Below are 24,326 nucleotides of genomic sequence, written 5' to 3' on the forward strand. Positions count from 1 at the left end.
CTTGTTTTACTTTTAGTGGAGTTGCATTTCCAGGGTGAGGCCACATACAATTGCGCAGGTTGTTCACTGCACAAAAGGGCCTAGCAAAGGGGATGAGTTGAGGCTGCATGCAGCCCACACACCTTTGTTTCTAGCCATAAACCTTGACAGAAGGCTATGTCCTTCCATAAGAAAGGCCACCTTGATTCTAAATTGCGTGAAGGTCTCTTCTGCTCACTAAGCTTTGCACCCACATGGTCAACTGTATCCATGTGTACCAAGGTGTCATCTGGTCCAGCAGAACCCGATGTTCCCCTGTTGTTTCTCAGCAGATCTCTGATGAGAACCCAGAAAATGCAGGTAAACTTCGTAACTAACATTCTGAATGTCCCAGCTCCTGCATAACCTAGCTCTGGTGTTACGCACAGATAGTTAGCAATTTATAGTGATGAAGTGGGAGACAAGTTGAGAGAGAAGATAAAGGTGAGCTGATAAATAGGATGTATTTATCATTTATGTCATGGATGTGAGAAAGTTCTCAATAAGAAAGGAGAAAAACGAACTTGTATAAATCACTTAACATGTTGACCCAATCTCTGTGGGGAATTTAGACATTTCTTGAGTTAAGTAATTATTTACTAAAAAGAAAAACAGAGCACAGGAAGGAAATTAATTTCTTAAGGAAATGAGGGGTGGTAGTGGTGAAAAGAAATGAATCATGAGAGGCGTTGGAAAGGTAGGTAAAATAATGGTTAAAAGGAGGAAGCAAGGTTCTCACGGAAAATTAGGATGAGGAAAGATCAAAGATGAGAATTACAGGGAAAAAGATGATTAGACATGAAAGGAAGGGTCCAAGTATGGAGTGTGAGAAGCGGTTTTGAGATAAGGGATCTGAGTCACAGAGAAAAGAAAAATGAGAAGAGGAACCACAGCTGTGGCTTTGGCCTTCTCATTAACAAGCAATTAAAGGTCATTGACCTACTTTGTCTTAATGCAATATGCAGTTTCCTAATAATATAATGCATGACAGCAGAGTTGAAAGAATTTGTGTAGAGATCAGTGTTAGAATTTCAGTGAATTAAATATTTAAACATTCTGCAATAGGAAAAGAAGATAAAGGATAATGTATAAAGTTAGATTGGCATTTTGTATTTTTCTCAAAAAGTCTCTAACTTTACACATTTGGATTCTTTATTCAACCTAACTCTCTTGAAATAAACATATTATAATTTTGATCATTCAAACTATTATATTAAACTTATTAAAAGGTTTTGAAAAATTTTTATGGCTTACCAGTCAGAAAGTAAAATATTTTACCAAAAACAAACAAACAAACAAAAGAATTAGCCCTCAACAACTCTACACGGAACGTTACAAAGTGATTATCTGAGTCACGTATTTAAGTCTGAAGTATTATCAAGTCCTAAAGTGACTAATAAATCAGCTGACTATTCTAAACCCCGTGTTCATGGACCCAACCACGTTCAGAAAGTTTATGGGGGAAACAACCCTTTTTAATCTGTTCCTAGATTTTACAAGGTGTGAACTGGGCTTCTCCTCAAGAAACCACCTTTCCATCATGGGAGGTCCATCACCTCACCATTGAGCTCATACCTTACTGTATGGGATCTGAATGGAGCAATGGCACACAAGACCAATTTCAGCACAATATCACATCCAAAAGAAAATTTGGATAAAAGTTGTTTTGTTTTTCTTTTGTCTTCGTTTTCTTTTGTTACACAATAAATTACCACAAATTGAGCAGCTTAAAACAACTATTAATTCACTCACAGTTCTGTAGGTCTGGCATCCAGCATGGTGGGATGGGTCCTCCACTCAGGGTATCATGAGGCAGAAATGAAGGTGTCAGCGGAGCTGAGTTTTCATCTGGAGGCTCTGAAAAAAAAAATCCACTTCCAAGCTGATTGTATTGTTGGCAGAATTTATTCCTGCACTTTTTATGACTTAGATCCCTATTTCTTTTTTGGCTGCAAACTAAAGTGTTCGAAGTCCATGGAGGCCTCCCACTAGTTCCCTGACAAGTGACCCTCTCCATAACATGGCATTTGTTCCTTTAAGACCATCAGGAGTATGTTTCTGCTACTTTGAAACTCTGACTTCTGAAACCAGCTGGAGAAAATTCTCTGCTTTTAAATGGCTTCCCTGATTAGGCCAGGCCCACCCAAGATAATCTTCCCTTTGACTTACAGCGTAATATAATCATGGGAGTGGGTATCTCATCATATTCATAAGTTCCACCCTCACCCCCAGGGGATAGTATTGTCCAAGGGCAAGGGTCACTGGGAATTATCTTAGAAGTCTACTTGCCAGTTTTGTTTTAATCTTACTCACAGTCATTCACGCTATATTCACACTATAGTGCCATGAAATGTGTACTCTCATAAGGCCAGAAACTACCCTCTCAACAACTTCTCAGCACAACAATCCTCCAACAACCATGGTAGTTATCCTCCTGAAAAGCACAGTAGTTAGCAAGACAGAAGTTGGTACAATCTGGATCTTACAAAAGAAAGGAGACTAGGGGAGCAATGAAAAAGTCATTAAGTATATGATAGGGTCTGTGTATTCTTTGCTAAGGCCTTTGCTTCCTAAACAACTTTATTAGTTGATGTGAAATTGTTTGAATGAACAATCGTCCTGACTCATCTTTGATTATTCAGGGAACATGCTTGCAGTCATCATGACTTGCTAAGACTTGTCGATTTTTATTTGTTTAATTTGCTTGTAAAGTTTCACTCTTTCATAAAGCTTTTTGGATCAGCTCTTGCAAGCTTGTAAATCTAGTATCTTTTGCACTTGCGGTTTCCTTCATTCGTTTTTCACAGGTTACAACAAAATGCTTGTGTTGCTCCCTAGCTTAACATCTTATTTTCTGGATCTGAACTTTTATCCATATCACTGCAATGCCTGTATCTTCAATAAATACTTGTTCAAAGACTGACTGACTGACTGAATGAATGAATGACTATTGAGAGAGTACAGCAAAAAGAGATGTTTCTACTCTTTCCTAAGTCTAACAGAAAGGGGGGAAATAATTATCACACTGTTTGTTTTAAAAAAGCTGGCCTAAACCACGTATACAAAAAAAATCATGAATTTTTAACTTGGGGCATATTGATAAAAATTTGTATTTCAGAGCAGCATCTTGCAGTGGTGGAACTTCTCAAGTATAAATGAAGAAGGGTAAGTGTGATGGTTAATTTTATGTGTCAACTTGGCGGGGCCACAGTGCCCAAATGTTTGGTCAGATGTAAGGATGTTTGCTGAGGTTAACATTTACATTGGTGAAGTAAAGAAGACTGCCCTCCATAATGTGGGTGGGTGTCATCCAATGAGGTGAAGATTTGAATAAAACAGAACCTGACATCCTCTGCATAAGAGGGAATTCAGCCAGTAGACAGCCTTCAGACTTGAACTGCAACAGCAATCTTCCCTGAGTCTATATCCTGATGGCCCACCCTGCAGATTCTGGACTTGCCAGCCTCCATAATAAACAGCCAATTCCTTAAAATAAATCTTTCTATGTCTCTACTTGTCTCAACACACACACACACACACACACACACACACACACACACACACACACAACCCCCCCACACACACACACACACACCCCTAGTGGTTCTGTTTCTCCAGGGCATCCTGGCTAATACAGGTAGTCTCAGGGAGGCACATCCACACTCCCAAAGTGGGAGCCAGTTATGCTGGGAAACTTCTCTCCCTCACAGCAGCTGAGGCTTTGCTAGTGAGGCAGGGTCACCGCCTGTGTTGGACTGTCCCTTTGTCAACTTGACATCACTGCCACCCTCTCCAAAAATCTCATGCGTCACAGAAGAGAAACCAGGAACTGCATTTCCAGAATCCATTTCCTTGTGTGATTACTGGTTACAGTCTACCAACAAGAGGCACTTGCATAAGATCTAGAAAGCAGAAGAAAAGGAGAGGCTATTACCCCCTGGAGGCAGTTGCGGGCAATTGCAGACAGACACACTAGCTGGCATGAGGATCAAAGTAACTTGAGCTTTCAGAGTCATGGAAATCCCTGCTGTAGGATGAGATCATCACTGCAGCTCTCCTGCCCTTTACTCCTCCAGGGCTTTCAACAGTTACAGAAGCCTCTCTTTCCCTGTAATGAAACCCTTCATAATCAGAATGCACACAATGCCTCTGTGTTCTGACCAGACCCAGACTGTACATCACTGATGCATTCTTTGGGAGAAAAGGAGGAGGAAATTCTTTATTCTTTCCTATTAATGGGACTCAGTCGGTGCTACCCTAATCCATCAGAAGGGGTATAACTTTGAACTCTAAGAGAGATCATAATCCTCTTCCGCCCAGAAATTCCCATGGTTCCTATGAAAGTGTTTCAACTCTTTATCCTCCTGTCTGAGTCCAAAGGCTTGAGGTCACTGAGGGGAAGCAGCACGACTCTCTATGGAGCAAAATGAGGTGATTCTCCTGGCAAGAATCTCTCTCATTAGGATATGTCCTTCCCTTGGAAGAGCAGGTTTCAACTTGTCTTACAGGGTTGAGATGGAGACATTAAAACAGTTCTTCCCAGAACAAAGAACTTGATGAATTGATGGTTCCACATTTCAAAATAAAAATGCTGATTACATTATTACAGCAGTTTATTCCTCTTAAATATCTGTGTGCATTGTGTCTGTCTTCTTTAGCTCTATCTCACAGGCATTTTATGACAACAGGATAAACTTTAAACTCAACCTAACTATGACAACCTGGTCCATCTGGCCTCTGCATAACATCTCAGACTCACTTCATCCACTCTGAATTCAAGCCTCAAAACCCTTTTTATGATTTGAGTCAACCCTGTTCCTTTGGGTTTTAGGGACTTTGCACATTCCATTCTCTCTGCCTGAAAAAACTCCTGTGGACTCTGACCCTACCTTCATATCCTTTGTCTCAATAATTTCTACTAAACTCGCCAGATCTCCTTCTAAACGTCGATTCCACAGGCAGGTAACTTCATCCTGTTGTTCACACATATTATCTTGTACTTCCCCTTTACAGTGCTTATTACAACTACAGTTCACTAATGTTTAAAATATCTTTCTTCCCTTCTAGACTATGGATTCCTGGTGTTACATTATCACCACTGTGTCCTTGGTACCTGGCATGGTGTTAAGCAAATAGACCTTAAATACGTATTGAATAAAAGAAAAAAAAAAAAAAAGAAAGGGAGGGTGGGAAGAAGGAAGGAAGGAAAGAAAGAAGGAAGGAAGGAATGGAGGAAGGAAGGAGCAGTGATGATTAAAATTAAATTCACTGTAAATCAGTGATATTCCAGGCAGCACTGTGGAAAAAGGAATCTATGGTTTGACTGGAGAGAAAAAAGGCCTTTGCAGAAGGCTAGCGAAGTATTCTGTCTGGCAAAACATTAACACAGTGTTGGATCTCTAAAAGAAACCAGGATTTTTTTTAAGGTGATGATGATGACAGAAATTAGAAATACAGAAATTAGAAGGCTCTGTATTTCATCTGCAGCTTTCAGTAGGTCAATACGTTTTTAAATAAGGTAGGCGGACACAGGTGAGCCAATGGAAACCACAGTACGTCCATCTTTGGAAGCATTTGGCTGCCACTATTCCCAACTGAACTGCATGGACCATGTCAGCACACAATGGCTCCAGCCTTTTCTGGTTCTTGGCAATATAAAACAGCCTGAATCAAAGGACAGGAAACAAACTAGACGTGGACTATTCTCCTCTGTGCACAAAAGTAGCCACTTGCCTCATGAAAAGGAAAGAAGTGAATACACTGCCGCCTACTCAGAATATGTACAGTGGGTGTAGCTCATCATTTGAATCAATCAATTTGCTCTGCAGTATCTGCTGAATTCCTACCATTACTCTCCAACTTCCTCATTCTGCCTTTATAACCACCCCGCAAAAGTCAGCCCGGTCAGTTTCCCCAGGGATTTGTTTGTATGTGTGTGTGTTAGGTCATCAGCAGAAGGAACTTGGCACCACAGTCACAATTAGATAAGTCAAGCCAGGTCAAAGAGAAAGGTCAGGTCAAGAGGAAATGGGAGATACACAGTGAAGGACACACTTCTTTAGAACTAGATTCATGGACATTTGCCAATTCTTCACAACTGCTTAGTGTGTGGAAGAATGCCAAAATGTGACAGCAAGAAATTCCCACAAATAAGAAAACAAAAGAGTCTTTCTACGAGGGCTTAATGTATGGAGAATAAAAACCAATTCAATTTGATGGCTTTAAATTAGAGGACAGATAATTGAGTGGAAAAGAGAAATATAGGTTTAAATTACGTGTACTGAAGAAGAAGTATCCATACCACACAGAGCAAAGATGCTGCATCCAAGACGTAATATTCTAAAGTGCAGAGTATTTAAATCTTTCCAGTTATCGAGGGAATGAAAGAATCAAATATACACACACAAATACAAATACACATTGATGTTATAAGAAAAGTAAGGGGAAACTCATATTCATAAGTATTTTGATGAGAACTCTCGACCATCGGACGACACTTTAGCTTCCAGAGTGTATTCTTATACTGATTGCTCTTGTTTACTTTTCTTATATGACTCTGAGCTGTTCACGGCATTGCCTGAGTCTTGATCACTTTCTATCATAAATCTACCCAACCTTCCAAGATATTTCCTGTATTATGAGCCATTTTCCCTTCTTCATAGTAACTGCTAACACCCAATCTATTTTTTAAATGTTTCAGTTCTTTAAATCTCCCCCAAGTCATGGTAAGTTCATCTTTCAGAGAAACAAAGGAAAAAACACTAAAAAAAATAGTCTTTAAATCTCTATTTCTTCCATGTTACCTATATGTCATTTGGAACTCTTGTCCAAACGTTCCACTTGTAGTAACTATTCTGTCTGCGTTTTGTTTCTCAAAGCATGAAGTCTGGCTTTGTAGGTAGTTGAGTTTGTTATTGCCCCTGATGCAATATTGTGCAGACTGATTATGTGGAATGACTGATTCCAGATTTTCACCCATTGTAATAAAGCATTTTTCAATTTCAGTCAGCAGGCTAATGCAAATACATGGAAGGAAATAAAACTGCATTTTTTCTTCTATAGGTCACAGCTTCTCCCATTTGTTGGTAATGGATAATTTTGAAAAACTGACACCAAAACACACTGCTTCCAATCTCTATTGCAACTTTGTACTATTTTTTTAAAAGCCCTGGAGGAATTCTTCAAAGAACGAATGCATCACTGTATGTGTAACTAAATAAGAAACAGTCAGCATTGAAGTGTTAGATGAGAGGGGAATTTCAAATGTGTTGGATTTCCACTTCTAAGGAAGCAGCCTAGGATATACTCACATATGTGCAATAGTATATATGTATGTGTATGTGTATGTTCATGCAGAGTAATGTATCACAGTTTTAATAATAAAGAGTTGGAAACAACCTAAGTGTCCTTCAATAAGATACTGGTTTGATAAATAATGATGTATTCATTGATGGAATAGCATGTAGATATAACGAAGAACGGGAAACTTTTTATATCTGATATTTAAGTAAAATGTCAAGGAGAAAGAAGTGTGTTTAATATACTACTATTTGTGTAAAATGAGGAATATATATTTTCGTTTGTGTGTGCTTGTGTGTGTGTTTGCTATGACACGTGCACGACTTTAAAACCTACCTTCAACAAAGGTTTTTTTGGGGTAGTTTGTTATAAACCAGTACCTACCAATCACTAAATATTCATACCAAAATTTATTCAACCACCACCCTACTGAAGGCCATTTGGGTGACTCCAATATTCCACTCCTTTCCATAATTTTTCACATTATTTTTTATTTTCATATTTTTGCCCATGGATACATTGGATAGATTCTTTGAAGTGGAATTGCTGAGGGAAAGATAAGATGCATATGTAGCTTTGCTGAATAATTTCAAGTTCCCTTCCACAGAGGTTGTGCCATTTTGTATTTCCCACAGACTCACCAACAAAATATCATAGACATTTAAAATTTTGGCAATCTGATAATTGAGAAATGGTATGTGAGTGTAATTTTAGTATGTATTTTTCTTATTATAAGCAATACCTCTTTTTATATATTAATGATATTTTGCATTATTTTTTCTGTAAACATTTCTTATCTTTTGCCATTTTTAAATTAGAATTTTGGTCATTATCTTCTTTTTATGTGTTAGATTTATTTGCCCTTTGTCTCTGAGGTGAGTAACAAATACTTTTTTTTCCACTGTCATTTTTAAAATTTTCTTAGGTATTTTTTGGTGTGGTGAAGACTTTTTTATGTAGTTAAATTTATCCGTTTTTTTATGCTTCTAATTTTGGTTCACTTTAAAAACTCAAGTTTCCTTCTGGGACTTTCTTGATTTCCCTTGCTATAGGTACCTTTCTAAAACATTTGCAGTTTATCTTGGTATATTAACTGAGGAGCAGATCCAATTTGATCTTTTTCCATGTGGCTGTCCAGTTATGCTAACACTGCACATCACGTTGATTTGAGATGCTACCTTTTTCATACACCAAGTTTTAATACACGCTTGGGTCTATTTCTGAATTTTCTGGCTGTCTGTCTATTCAGTCACCAATATCATACTCACTTAATTAGAGAAGCCGATAAGGGCAGTTCCACCAAACCTATCCATTGCTTTTCTTTTTCAGAATTTTCTGACCATTGTTTGTTTATTCTTCTAAACAAATTTTATAATCAACTTGTTTTGCTTTTTTAAAAATTCTGACAATATTTTTATTGGCATGACAGTACATTTATAAATTGACTTAGGGACAATTGAATCAATAACCTTTCTGAAGTTGTTGTCTGAACATGTATATCAAGAACCTTTAAAATATTGGCTCTTTTGACCTAATAATTCCTCTTCTAGGAGTCTATCCTAAGGTAGTAACCTGCAGTTGTGAACCAACAATAGTACATCCATGTAATGTCATTTAAAGTTACATTTATAAAACATTCTTAATGACTTGAGAAAATGTATGCTGTATAGTCAAGATTAAAAAATATAACTATAGTTATCAGCAATATTTTTAAATGCATAAAGAAAAAGTGAGAAGGAAATTGATAAAATAGCAAAGGATGGGGAGATCCATGGATAGCAGGAAGTTCCAAGCCACACAGAAGCAGGGTGTCAGAGCCTGATTAGAATGAAGAGGTGTCCTGACACACCTACAAGATGGCTCAGCACGAGGTGACAGAGATTACACAGGGCAAGCAGGGCATCCACGCAGAACCGTGGCCCACACATCAGAGTCCAGACGGGCTGGGAGAGCATCACTGCAGAAAGGCTTGCTGCTGTAAAATGTCGGAACACAAGAGGAATGAGGAGGGACCCACTCAGAAGGAAGCCCTGAGCAGGAAGACTGGAACCTGAGCAGGAAGAAGAGGGTGCGTCTAGAGTGAGATGGGGAAGGGGAAACCCAGCACTGAGTGTTGAGCATGAGCAAATAAGAAGGGTGTACACACAGGAGGCGGGTGGCTGGTGCGGGATGTTAGATTCACAGCAGGGTAAAGAGTGTGTCTGTGTCGTAGGTGGCGGCACCTGAGCTGGCCGAGAAGGGCATCCACAAGAGGGAGGGACAGCGGTGGCGATGGGATATTGATTACGTACAGGAAGATTAATAAATAAGGAAATATGTTAAGATAATGGGAATCAGATTTCTCATTGTCATTGGAAGGAATTACAAATATGGAAAGAGAGAAAATTAGAATTCTATGGTTTGGGATTAGAATTGAAGATATTAGTGTGAACCCATGGTTTGCAAATAGACAGATATAGAAATAAGCACTGTGTGTGTGTGTGTGTGTGTGTCCCTAGCTCCATCACAAAGAAGGACTTGGAGCAGTGAAAACCCATAGAATGAGCACACCTAGTACCTAGAACATCGTATTCTAAATTATAGACTCCAGTAAAAGGGTTACAGCTCTCTTGGAAAATGGTTGATTCCAGGACTAGAATGAAAAGTCCAAGATGAACCTGGGATATCTTGTACCAGAAAGTAATGAAGTGCTCAAATAATAGAGGAGAAATATCAAGAGGACACAGAAACCAGCCAGATACAGGATAATTTGAGCATCAAATTAAATAGCAATAATAATGGATTATAACCAATTTTATAAAATTGGAAACAATGAGTCCAATCTGATATAAATAACAAAATAGATCAACTGAAAGTTTTATAAAGAACAAGATATTTTAAGAGTTTCAAAACATGTATTAATTTCAAAGGGAAAAGGGATACTTTTTCAGGAGAGAATTCCATAGACACCACTTTAATCAAGTGCACAAAATAAACATTATTAGTAATGGGACAAATTGAAATCTTGTGACACCTGAAAGGCTGCAATAAAAACACAGCATCACTTCTGTGACATTCCTGCCCCAAAAATGCATATCCCGAACCTGACCACGAGCAAACATCAGACAATCCAACTGGAGGGACATTCTACAAAATACCTGGCCAGTACTCTTCAAAAAAGTCAAGGTCGTGATAGTTAAGTAAAGACTGAGGAAATGCTGAAGACTGAAACTGACTAAAGAGATTTGAGAACTAGATGCAACACGTGATTCTGAGCTGGATCTTTTGTTATAAAAGACCCAATTGGGAAAATTAGCAAAGCGAGAATGAAATCCAAGAATTATACGTTGCTAATGAATCAGTGTTAATTCCCAGAATTTGATTATATTGTGCTTATATAAAAGAATGTCCTTTTATGAAGGAAATAGATATAAAGCATTCTGGAGTGCTAGGCTATCAGGTTGGAAACATTATGTTTTAAGTGGTTTGAGGGGAAAAAAAAGATCATTCTACTGCATTTGCAACTGCTCTGAAAGTTTGAATTATATAAAAATAATTTTAAATGAATTTTTAAGTTAAAAATTAGAGAAAAACTACAATGAAAAAACACCTAAATAATTTTTTTAGGTTGTAAATTTTGACCTAGAAGTTTTACTTCTAATAGTCTACTTATGGAAATGACTCAAAACATATGCCCACCTCCAGCAGTCCTAGTACATCTATTCACAGTTCAGCTTTTAGCTTAAGGTTACTTTATCAGCAAAGTCTCTCCTCACCTCATCACCCTAGATCTGAAGCTCTTGTTGAAAAATCTGACATAATCCTTCGTGGTTTTTATCACAGTTTATAGTTATATATTTATGTAAACATTGATTAATTACTTCTTTCCCTTGAAGTCATAAACCAGGTTTGCCATGCTTACCATTGAATCCTCAGTACCTAGCACATAGCAGGTGCTCAATAAATATAAATAAACATGTCATGAATGTATTAATTAAGATATATGTGAGAGAGAGAGAGAGGGAGTGTGTATATGTGTGTGTGTGTGTGTGTGTGTGTGTGTGTGTGTGTGTTCTTCTGTTTGAGCTGGTATAACAAAATACCATAAGCTGAGTAGCATTTATTTCTTACAGTTCTGGAGACTGGAAATTCCAAAATTACGGCACCAGCAGATCTGGTGTCTGGTGAGAGCTCACTTTGTAGATAGCCAACTTTTTTCTGAAACCTTGAGGGTTAGGATTTTAACACTTGAATTTTGGGGGGGATACAAACATTCAACCTAAGATAAGAAAGAAAGAAAAGAAAGAAAAGAGAGAAAAGAAAGAAAGAAAGAGAAAAGAAAGAAAGAGAGAAAGAAAGAGAGAAAGAGAGAAAGAAAGAAAGAAAGAAAGAAAGAAAGAAAGAAAGAAAGAAAGAAAGAAAGAAAGAAAGAAAGAAAAAGAAAGAAAGAAAGAGAAAGAAAGAAAAGAAGGAAAGGAAGAAAAGAAAGGAAGGAAGAAAGGAAGGAAGGAAGAAAAGGAAAGAAAGAAAAGGAAAGAAAGAAAGAAAGAAAGAAAGAAAGAAAGAAAGAAAGAAAGAAAGAAAGAAAGAAAGGAAGGAAGGAAGGAAGGAAAGAAGGAAGGAAGGAAGGAAAGAAGAAAAGAAGGAAAGAAGAAAGCAAGCAAGCAAGCAAGCAAGGGAGAATAGGATTTGTTAAAAATGCAAATGTCTGGGACAAACTTACGGAAATTCAGTGAGTGAACCCGAGAATCCATTGATTCTGATGACCCTTCTGGTTGAAGATAGATATAGGGAGGGAAAGTCTATCACTGGCCCAGCCACTGAACACATACATCTGACTCTAAGGTCAAAAGAACCGTAAGTAATAAGAAAAAGCTGCTTCCCTGAGAATATGTTGGGACCTAAGAAAGTCTGCTCTACGAACCTCGAACAGATCTTGACTCAAAAGGAGAGAGAGTCCCTCAGTCCCATTCCCCCATTTCAGCATAAATCATCACACCCTGAGGGCTTTGGGCCATGGCCTGCAGGGAAAAACTGGACTCTGGAGCACCTTCTGCCTGGAATGAGACAGACCATCAGCACGCCACTAGGGTTTGGACAGCAGCCCCAGCAGCTACCACATCAAGCCAAGGGCAGACCAAAGTACCAGTGGGGTGGCACAAGGTCATGGAACATCACCTGGCACCTGGGATCACTTCCTGGGGAGTCACGGGAACGTTTAGAACTTGTCCCAGGGCTTGCGTGCCTCCTCTGAGCAAATTGGGGAGACAGCCAGATATACGTGTTCAATGAAAGAATCTGAGAAATGTTTCTATGAAGAAAATCTGTACTTTTATTCCCATCCCATATATAAAGAAATCACAGTTTTTAGAAGCAGTGTATCAGGGTCACATAGAGAATCCATCCTTGCACTAGGGTCATGCAAAAAAACCTCCTTTCCTTTTTATCAGAGACGCTGCTTATCTGGATGACAAATGAGACTTAAAGACTTTTCAAATAATAAATTAAATAGCATGCCAGACATGATTTTCTTAGTTAAGAGCAAAATGAATGCATGAATCCTTGGTCTAAATAATTCAAAAAGAAAATATTTATCTTATATTGATCCTCCATTTCAATTTGAGCTGCGCAATGTAAGCTGTCCATAACCTAAGCATTTTGGTTACGTTTGTTTTTAATAAGGCGTTAACACTTTCATTTTTCACTCCTCTTATGTTTCAGAATATAGTTCAAACCACTCAAAAGTGAAAGAGGGTATTTAAGGCATCGATGTTTGGGGGATATTTCTATTTTTCCTCCTTGCGTTACCTGTCCCAGGCCCACCTCTGTAACCCCGTTTCCCCACAACCTAACTTCACTCCAGTTATCCCTAACTCTGTCCTCACCTTCAAAGCTACACTTTTAATTAATGGTGACTAGGGCTTCCAACGTGTTTTCTGTCAGACAGAATTCCTTCCCAGAAGGAGGAACGACTGTTTCAAATCTGATTATACGGAACTCCCTTGGGAGACGCCAGCAAAAGGAAAGAAGTTGCCCATTTTACGGAGTGGCAAGGATATACCAGCTGCTGCTTCAATTTTGTGTTCAACTTTCTTACAGACTTCCACTTAAAACATATTACACAAACAGAGGGGAAAGTTAGAAACCACACCAGCAAGTGATACAAAGCTGGGGTTTCGAGGCTGGCATGCCTGACAGACGGTGTGAGCGTGATGGCAGCACCACCTCCTTTCCAGGGGGCGTTAGGGTCTGGCTTTGAAACTGGGTCCTGTCACTTCTTAGCTGTGTGAGACATAGGGCAACTTACCTGAGCCTCAGTTTTTCATCTACAACTTAAGGCTAATAATAACCATCCTCACAGGGAGTCATAAAGACATCATGAACAGTTACATTGCCAGCATCCATCACCACAGCTTCCTCAGACTTGGTGGCATCTTCCGACTCTGCGGCCGCAGTGGCTGGTACCCCTGACCACACTGCTGTTGCCTGGGCACTGCAGCCGCTCCATCTGCCCTCTTCAGTCTCCAGAGCCAGAACTTCCGGTGTTCTCAGACATCCTTTAGCACTGACAGAGGCTTTAGCTATTTCCATCAGTAATATCATTGTTATTAATTACACTATCTTTGGTTTGTTTATACAATAATGTATCCGGTTGTCTTCTCGAAATTGAAAAGTATGAAATCTGGGAGGCAATACAGCACTTAAGGTGTGGATTCTGGAGTCAGACCACCTTGCTTTGAATCCTAATTCCACAACAAATTAGCTGTGTGATCACAGGCAAGATATTTAACATTTCTAAACCTCACTTTTCTCATCTATAAAATCGGCACCATAATGGCACCTACTCCCTGGTGTCATAAAAATTAAATTAGAAAATCTATGTAAACTTCATGAATCAGTAAGTGCTCGACCTATGCTGACTAGCTATTAGCACTATAGCATCTTCACTGGAGTAACCCCATTTTTAAATGCGATGTTTCAGGAAGTAGAGCCTTATGAGTTAATATAAAATGAATAAGAAATATTAAGTGAAAATGCAAGAATGTACACATTATAGATGATGTGTGCTTTTAAAAAGAGGGGAATGTCTCTAGATACATAGATTATCTGTGGAAGAAAAAAGTATCAGGGATTTCCTTCAAGAAGCGGAACCTGGGAACTAAAGAAAAGGCATGGAAAAGAGACTTTTGTTTTACTGTAGACTGTTTTTACTCCGTGAGTTGTTAAATACGTGTGGGAATTGGAATTACCTAGTCCAATAAATAAAACATTAAAAATGAATCTTTCCTTTTAGTTTCCCTACAAATAATACTTGGAAAGTATCATCAAGATAATATTGCTTTCTAGGGACATAGTATAGTAACCACAAAGGTATTGACTGGAAGAGCTTTGATCACAATGATGCCTCACAGTATTGTTTCACTTTACAGATTTTCGTTGATTAGATCAGTTACCTCTGTGACAGTGAAGAAGCATGAGTTCAATTCAGGTATCAGAAAGTTAATAGATAAAAATTACACTATATTTTATTTAAAGAACATTAACCAAAAATTTCAATGAGTGAGAATACAATTCTGCACCTGATATTCAGGAACTCAACACACATTCCTGCCCACTCTCTACCACTCTGCCCCATTATGTGCAAACTGATTCCAGAAAACTGAGTTAATGTGTAAGGAAGACATTTTTAATCCCGTCCTTATTATGTTTTCTGTTTCTTCTATGAAATCCCCAACGCTCAAGGATGGCCTTCTCTTCTATGGGAATATTAACTACAATTTATTGATTGATTTCAACATATCAGACACTATCTTGAACACATTCTAAGCATTTTTACTTACATTGCTTTCAAAGACAAAAGACTGTTTTCAAAATTCAGTAAGAGTATAATAAAAATTACATAATTTGGCCAAGACCAAACAGCAAATAAATGATGAAATATAAGATAAGACTATATGGTTTCAAAGCCTGTGCTTGTCATCATTCAAAAAAACAAAAAAAGCTACTACCCATAGTTGTTGCCTGTACCTCTCACTGAACACAGCATGTGCTGCTTTGAATGATTTTTGTTTTGTTTTTGTTTGACTTTTGTACATATAGTCATCCTAATTTGATTTTAAGTCCCTCCAAAAAAGACCCTTGTCTTTTAAACCCTTTGTATTCCTAGCAGTTATTCATGATAGGGGGTGGATAACGGGGATGATGGTGGTGATGGTGATGATGACATAATGACAGAGCCCACTGTGTGGGATTTGGGGCAGGCACCCTGGGCTGAAGTGTATGTATTCATTCAACATATATTGTCTCGATATTCACTCTCTGCCAAGCCAGTGTAGACTCTGGACTTACATAAGAGTAGCAAGGTACTGTAACTGTTACGATTTTTTTAAAAGCTTTATATTATATATACTTGGTGTGCAGAGGGAGACTAGTATATCCAGAGATAAGAAAAAGACCTTGCAACCCAAGTGTATATCTATAGTCCAAGAATACACTGTTATAATTTAGACCAAGTTAAGGGATTCACATGCATTATTTTGATTAATCCTAGTTACAGCTTTGTTGGGAATTATTACCTCCTTTACACAAAAGAAAAAAAGTAAAGCTGACTGTTCTTAGAATCACTTGCTTTTAAGTGCTAGGGCTAGGATTTGAGCTTCTAGCCCCAGAATCCAAGCTCTTAACTGATGTTTGACCTGCCTTTTCTAAGACCTCTAAAATTAAAAACATTCCATTTGAAGTCATCTGAAAGTTCCACAAATTGTACAAAAAACAATCCATAAAGTATGTTAGAATTGAGCAAAACCAACCTAGTACAGGAGCAATAACTCCAGCTGAGAAGAATTAGGGGATCCTTACAACTCTGCTGTGTGCATGGTAACCTGTGCTATACAGTAGAAGAGGGAGATTGTCTGAAACTTGACTCTGGAGTAGGCTTGCCCACTAAGAAGTCAAAGGAGACCACCTAATTAAACTATGGCTTTGAGTTTTCTTGAATAGCAAAATACAGTAATAGTTTAAAGGGCTAGGCATTAAAAGCTGGTAAAGAAGTTATGGGAATAATTAAAATGCACAATTTCTAAGCATGTCAGAGTCCAGATGCCTAGGAAAGAAGCAAATGGACCATTAATAACCAAAATTATTCGAAGTTCACTTAATGCAAACAATTTGTCAAATAAAGTGGAAAGTAGTCTAGATAGGCATAGCTTCCAACCTCTTGAGGAAACCAGGTGGAAAAAGCCAGGAGGACATTCCCAGAAACAAATCAAAGCTTTACTAGTCATATTCACTACTGAAATATGGGACAGAAGTATAAGGCCAAAGAAGAGGCAGAACTATTAAATGGTTTCTGTCAGGAGCCAGAGCTACTGCAAATAGATTTGAAATGGGGAATTAAAAGACTATTACAGAAACATGTGGTTTAAAATAACACATTCTATTCAGGGGAACTAAAGTTTTAAATAAAGCAGTTAAATGCTCTGTGCAACAGAATATATTTCTGAAAAAAAATATGAAAAGGAATATATATATACAAATATATATGTCTATGTATGACTGAAACATTATGCTGTACACCAGAAATTGACACATTGTAAACTGACTATACTTCAATAAAAAGTTAAGCAAAAAAATTTTTTTTTAATTTCTGTAGGTGGAGAAAAAGAATGAAGTGTGATCATACTACTAACTCCGTCCAGTTCCATAAGCCACTACACCTCTGTGGCAAACCACTGGGCAAAGATGCAGTTATTAGAACCACTTGTCAGTTACCTACCCACCCCTGAAGTCACAGAAAATCATGACGGGATTAGAAATACAAGAAAGAACAATATCGATGTGTATGAGAGAGAAAATGTTATAAACAAAAGCCTAGCCCGGATCTTTAGAACACTGAAACTACTTTGTAGGACACTATCATGGGGTATGCATGTCATAGACATTTGTCAAAATCCACACAACCTATAACACTAAGAGTGACCTCCTAATGTAAACTATGGACTTCGGGTGATGATGACGTATCAATGTAGGTTCACCGATTGTGACAAATGAACCAGTCTGGTGGAGGACGTCCCTCGTCAGGGAGGCTGTGCATGTAAGGGCAGGGGTTATATGGGAACTCTCTGTACTTGCCACTCAACTTTTCTGCAGTGAAACTAAAACCGCTGCAAAAGTTAACCTTAAAAAAAAAGACTAGCTCATGGTTCACTGATGGACCCATAGAGTCCATAGACAACACTTTGAAAATAGAGGATGAACAAACCCAACTCCACAGCTCCACCCTACTGCATTCTAGTTGTTTGCTCTGTTATGCCAAAATCGTGGATGACTTCCATTTGCCTGCTTCTCCTCCTCATGTTGTTTCCACTAAGTTGTCTACTTTTGAAAACATATTATGAGTGTGTCCATTTCAAAAGGAAATAACTGAGTAACAAATTAGTAGAGTAACAAATTAGTAAAGTCCATTACTGAAAAACTTTAATTGCAAATTTAAAAGTTATTAATGTTTACCCTACCAAAATTAGTCTATAATTATTTCCCTTTTGTGGTAAAGATTATTACAACAAGCAGTAATTTTAGCATTTATAGAAAAAGGTCAGAGCTTCCCTATTCTAGTGTTATTTATAGGTTAAATATTTAGAAAATTACAGAATTTTCAAAAATAGAAGAAATTATATAATCTTATCATGGTTTGTAACCCTAATTAAGTAACCTAAAGTTTTGCCATTGAATTAATCAATCAGTTTTTAGCACTGCCCTGGCTTTTACTTCCCACCAGGACCTCCAGCATCTCTCTATACACGCATGCAGTCTCAATGCTTGGCCAGGAATATGTGAATTTGGGTGGCAGGGGGCGGGCACGGGGGGTGCGGTTTTCCAGTCTCTCCTGAGTGGTAGGTGGAGTTTACCAAGCCCTCTGTGGCTGTCTCATTTCCTAGATCTCCCTGTTAAATTTCAGGCTCATCTACTAATCCATTGCTTACCCCTGCCAGGACTGCCACTTTAGGCTACCTGAGCCATTGGTCTTTCCCATTTATCTGCCATCAAAATTAGTACTTCACTGAGAACACTGCTGGATGTGAGGTTTTTCCACACTCTGCTCCAAAGTGAGCCCCCTCAGGCAGGGAAGTAGCTGGTTTTCTTGTTCTGCAGAACCTTGCTCATTTCTTCTCAAATCTACTCTAGGGGTGGCTGTGGATGGGAAAAGCCCCAAGCAAGAATGCCACAGACTCCCATTGTTCATATCTGATATTCAGCATTTTTTCATGAATAAACTGCTTCTCAATTTGCTGTATGACCTTGGTCGATTAAAAGCCGTTTTAAACAATGGCGGTTTTTGACAATTTTGTCCAGTTTTATTGCTGTATATTGCTTTATCAGAAAACATCAGAATATACCATTATTTTATCATAAAAGGTAAATAATAGGGTGTATTCTAAATCTAACTGGTAGCCATCATTATTAGCATTTTGTTTTGAGGATCACATAAAATATATGCAAAGTAGAAGGTTCATCTAATCTCAATAACATATTGGCCCTTTAATATACAATGTTTATATGTTCTCTATATAAAGGTTACATGGGGGCCCTTTTCTATATAACTTTCTATATAATATTTCTATATAATGCTTATATTTTTATGTTTATGTTATGTGCTTCCATTTAATGTTTATGTTATGTGCTTCCATTTAATGTTTTATTTCTATATAATGTTATATATTAAATGTTCATCTAATCTCAATAAAATATTAGCCCTTTCCTATATAGTGTTTATATTCGCTAATAGTTAAATTATTCAAGCTCCTTAAGAAGCAAGGATTCTGAAAGCTGGTAATAAACAATAATTCATTTTTCTGAAACTCTCTTTCATCTCAGAGCAAATCCTTTCTAAAATATGATTAGAATCATTTTTGTTAGGCAGGATTTTAGAAATGTACTTTTAGTGAGAGTGAATGATGGTTAGATGAGATTAAAAAGTCTCTATAAACATAATTATATAATTATATTATAGTAACCAGGTTGAGACTCTAAAAATAAATGTATTTGACTAACAGAACCCAGAATTATCAAAAATACTTGTGGTCCGCTGGAGATCCTCTCTCTTAGATGATAGTGGTAGAAAGGAAGTCATTGGGATTAAGTGCAAACTCATGACTATCCATTCAGGGTGCCTTGAACTGAAGCTCAGCCAGGCCTTTTGTTTTCTGTGCATTATCTTTCTTGATCATAGGATCACATCAAACTAATCACAAGATGAGCCCATAGAATAATTAAGGCAGGCTAATTCATGGGTCAACTGTACTCAACCCCATTCCTTTTGAACATCTGACATAGTTACAACTTAACTACAGTTTTGTTTTTTTTTTAATTTTAGGAGATAACTTTGTTAAAACTTGAGCACAATTAGCTGGAAGGCAACTGGAAGATGAAATATGTATGATATTATGTTGTGAACTGCTGCTATGTAATTTATCCCTTTTTCGAATAAAGTAATATAATTTGCATGAAATGTGTTTTTATAATAATCTGCCAAAAATTGGATGGTCTTAATAAAAAGAGTAACAGCCTGAAAGAAAAAGCAAAGAAAGTATACAATTCCTTACTGCTGTGAAAGGAACTGAAGAAAGACATCAAAATTTCAACATTTTCACAGGAAAAGGAACAATGGTAATGGTTTTCAAAGTTTACATTCCACCCTACGTTCTCAATATTGTAAAATTTGTATTTTTTAAAAAATTTTTCCAAATAAACATCCTGCAAGTTTCAAAATGAGAGAACATAGCAGAACAATGGAGAGAAAATGTTCTTTCATGAAGATAGAAAAATCCAGCATATTGCAATGAGGCCCTCTGCTGCCATTTTTTTAATACTGCACCAAAAAGTCAAATTTTCAGTGGTGTCTCATCGCCTTTATGGGGCCAATATTTCAGTAAAGCTTCAAGGAAAAAATGTCTTAAATCCTTCAACAAAGTTAAATCATTTCCAAGATTTTTTTAAAAATTGAAGTGATTGATTATTATGTAATGTTATTCTGAACATAATGTTTGAGCCACATAAACCTCAATTAAATCCCTTAGTGACAGCATTATTTAAGAAAGAATTTTTATTATTTATTTTGTATTCTATTTAAATAATTCCAAAAGGAGATTATATTCATGCCAATTGCTTCTACTAAGACAGTAGTCCAATCAATGCTATTGCCAAAAGACAAATTTTTTAATTGGAAAGGAACTCTTGTATCTCAAAAGGCTATTCCTATTAAAATATCTCCATTTCTTGGGAAAAGGTACCAAGAAGTCCAAACATTAACTCAAAAACTCATAAGAGAATAAAACCAATGCTATTTGACCATCATTTCTGAAATGCCAGGACCGGGGTGGTCCAACTGGGAATTGAATAAACCCTCATGTGTGCAGGGTCCCTGTGAGTGGTGGGTGTGGTCAGGAGCCGTGAAGCATCCTGGGTGGGAGCAGCAGCCAGGTAGAAGGAAACATGTCTATGTAAGCATTTCTGGCACATTGCCTCAGATCACTTAGAAAAAAGGGATTTGAATCTCCACTACTCAAGTAAATTATGATTTAGTTTCCTATGCTAAATATATCATGCTAATTTTTGCATTTGTACTTCTATCTTTTTTCTTAAGGAGGGTCAAAAAAACTCTGTAAGCTCAGGACCCACAAAATCTGAATCTACCCCTGGGCAGTACAATTTATTTGATACAGTCCACCCAGAAAATGTTATTTCACTTTTAATGGGCTCATCTTGATTCATGGGGGGAAAAAATTATTTCAGTGGCAATTTTTTAAAACTAAATAAAGACTAAGTAGGAGTTTAAGAAGGCATTGGTGAAATACTTTATACAAAATCTTAAGGGAAAGAAAGCAAAATAATATCTGCCCAACAGTAAAGCCACCCAGTATTCAGGAACCTCTAGCTCTTGATATCTATGTAGTGGTTAAGATACTAGCTGTGGAGTCAAGCAATTCTGGATTGCAAACCTGAGTCTGTCACTCTATAGTCACGTCACCTTCAGCAAGTCAACTGTGCCTTGCAGTGAAAGGCACTGAATAACAATTTGTTGAAGTAATAAAAACACGCATCAACTCCACACACTGTCCATAAAACTTCTAATCTAGCAAATACATTAGTTCAATTTATTTCAAATTTTAAAACTTTGTTGCAAATTTCTTAGAGGAAAAGTATTGGGCAAAAAGATAAGAAGGGATACTAGAGTTTCAGCAAAGCATTGCTTGGATTTTTTACTAGGATTGGCATTCGCATTTGATGGGACTGGAAAAGTCTGCTTAGAGCAGAAAGCATTTAAGGATGGAGCCTGAAAGATTATTAGGATTAGACCTGTGTGAGGGAGAAGGTGGAGCAGGCTGGAAGCATTTCAGGTTGAGGGAACAATACACTAAGCCAAGATCTAGAGAGGAGAAAAATGGAGAAATCTAAGGATTCTGGAAAAAGTCAGCAGCCCTGTTGGCTTGAGTCTCATAGGAGACTGGGCTGGAAACAATTCAGGGTCATATCACCACTTCAGTTAATAATGCTCATTCTGCAGATGCTCCCAAAATTCCTTATCACTAAAGGTCCACACAACAAACCACTGTAAATTACATTTAACTTCGATTGGTATGATGTCTTTAATTGATACAAAGAAAAGTGAGAGGATAAATTTTTACTAAACTGTAATTAAGTTATTCTACTCCCAGTGTTGAAAGGGATTTTATTTTTTAATTCAAGCTTTCATCGAAGAATGAACTATCTGTAACTTTTCAAATACTTCTCTCACATAGAAATCATTTGAATTTCAAGCCATTTATTGGAGGATTGAAAGAGAAGGAAGTATAATGGGCATTGGGTTAAATACATAAATTTTCTAGGAAGTCATTAGAAGGAAAACTTCTCAAGGCAAATGGCAACAAAGATGGATGGGTAAATGAAGTTGCCATCCTTGTTGGTGTAATACAAACGTAATGGCCTTGGGTCAGAACTTGAGATTGAAACTTGGCCTCTGCCACTTGTCAGTAGTGTGAATTTGGGCAACTTATCCTAACTTCTCTATGCTTTGATTTCCACTTTTGTGAAACAAGAAACTCAACCACAATAATAAAGCTTGCCAGTGCTATATTATATTACTATCTGCCTGGGAGAGGAATATACATTCTCGCCCCATCATCTTTGGACCTGATCATGTGACATGGATTGCCCACTGGAATGTGATGTCCATCCCATGTCTTTGCTATTAGAACAGTATGCCTGTGAGGAAGCTGCTCTTTCAGCCCAGAATCTAAAAGGAAGAGGACGTGCGAAGCAGAGAAGCACACAGCTGATCTACAGCCCACATAAAACACAAATGACAAGCCTCGTTGTTGGAAACCATTGATATCTGGGGGCTGTTACTGCTGCAAAGCCAGTACACTATGCTACCCACTTCTTACATGCTACAAGGACTGAATACAATAATATATTCTAAAGCATCTTATAACTTTCTATGCCCACTCATACCTCAAACTATCTCCTTCTCTCAACCCAGGTTGTTGCAGATCAGAAACTTGCGGGGTGAGAAAGGAAGAATGGGAATACTGACTGTCAAAACTCCACCTCTGTCTCCCGCCTCTCTGCCACTGCCTCCCCAAGTTCAACGCTACCGCCCAGTAGCAGTACACTCAGTTCCCATCCCATCCCCTTACCACACCTCACAAAACAAAATAATCTTGAGGGTTTTTGTTACTTTTGATGTAAACTCCCATGAGAATAGTGAAGGGGGGGAATATCTTTCAAATGATACAGCTTTTCATGCTCGTGCTTGCTCCCATTTTTTTGAGAAAATGCTCAGAAGCACTTAAGCCTGTTTTCCCTTCGTATTTTGGTTAAATCCTACTCAAGTCGTTTGTTTAGCCAGAGTTTTCCTGGGACGTCTATGTGGAACCCTGTTCATACTTAAAGAACTCCATGAAAAAAAATTTTAAAGGATAGCTTAAACAAACAAATAAAAAATATTCCCACTTTAGCAGTAAACAACAACAACAACAACAACAACAACAAAACTTTGACTAAACTCAATAAGAAAGTGACCAAAGAAGTGGCAGAGGAAAAACCCAAGAGATGGCACCACAATTCTCAATAAACTGGGAAGAAATGATGGCCAGGGAAGCAGGGGAGTCAATGACTGGACCAGAAAATGGGAAAATCTTTATTTTTCAAGCTCCTGGGGCTCCAATTTCTGCCTGGGGAGGTTGGAAGAACCAGGGCTCAGAGTTACACAAGCCTAGGAGCTTTGAATATCAGCCCAGCCACGATCTCTGCACAACGTTAGGCCAGTTGTGCAATTTGAGACTGAACATTCCTTACCTAGTAAAGTAGGGGAGATAACAGCTACATGATAAGCTTGCTGTTAAGTATCAAATGGATTAAGGTGAGCAGAGCACCTAACATAGTACTTGAACAATAACAGCTTCTCAAAAAGTTCTTATTCTTGGCTCCTTGCCATTAAGTCTTCACTCCACGCCCTGAATCAATCTTCAACAACCCATGTGCAAGTGTTTGTTCCCAGGCTGGGCATCTACAGAGTAACAAAAGTGACTGTGAGCTACCACACAACGTCAGACAACAATAAAACACTATGTTTTAAAGCTAATGGTATTTTTTAAGTATGCACACACTTACATGTAGATATTTTTTCTTAATATATCAATAGCTTTACATTAGTCACCAAAAAAGCACACATCTGAAATATGTAGAAATAAAGTCACATATTTTCCAAACGAAGTCACATCATCACTTTTGTATTTATCTGACTTTCAACCTTGAAATCCCCAGGAACTTGAAAAGCGAGAGAGGGGTCCCCACCCAGCAAGCGGTCATAGTGAGTGAGTCCAGAGAACAGTAGAAAACCTGTACTGAATCCAGGTTTTTAGCTGCCAGGTTTTTGACTCCTGGCTACAGTCCCCATGTATGATATAATTTAGAAACTTAGTTTAGGCACAGGAGAATCATAGGATTTAAAACAGTGTCCCTCAACATGT

The 24,326-nt window shown here is 37.8% G+C and overlaps 1 protein-coding gene across 4 annotated transcripts in view; it reads right to left on the reverse strand.

Annotated features, from left to right (window-relative positions):
- The window catches only part of LOC116668556 (translation initiation factor IF-2-like), a 320,717-nt gene that overhangs the window by 259,236 nt on the left and 37,155 nt on the right, over positions 1–24,326 (reverse strand). For all 4 annotated transcript variants that reach the window (XM_032496291.1, XM_032496288.1, XM_032496289.1 and 1 more), the window contains exon 2: positions 1,771–1,875. In XM_032496291.1, the coding sequence (XP_032352182.1) occupies positions 1,771–1,875 (105 nt within the window). The remainder of the gene's footprint in view (positions 1–1,770; positions 1,876–24,326) is intronic.

Source organism: Camelus ferus, chromosome 14 (assembly GCF_009834535.1).
Source record: "Camelus ferus isolate YT-003-E chromosome 14, BCGSAC_Cfer_1.0, whole genome shotgun sequence".
NCBI classification, from domain to species: domain Eukaryota; kingdom Metazoa; phylum Chordata; class Mammalia; order Artiodactyla; family Camelidae; genus Camelus; species Camelus ferus.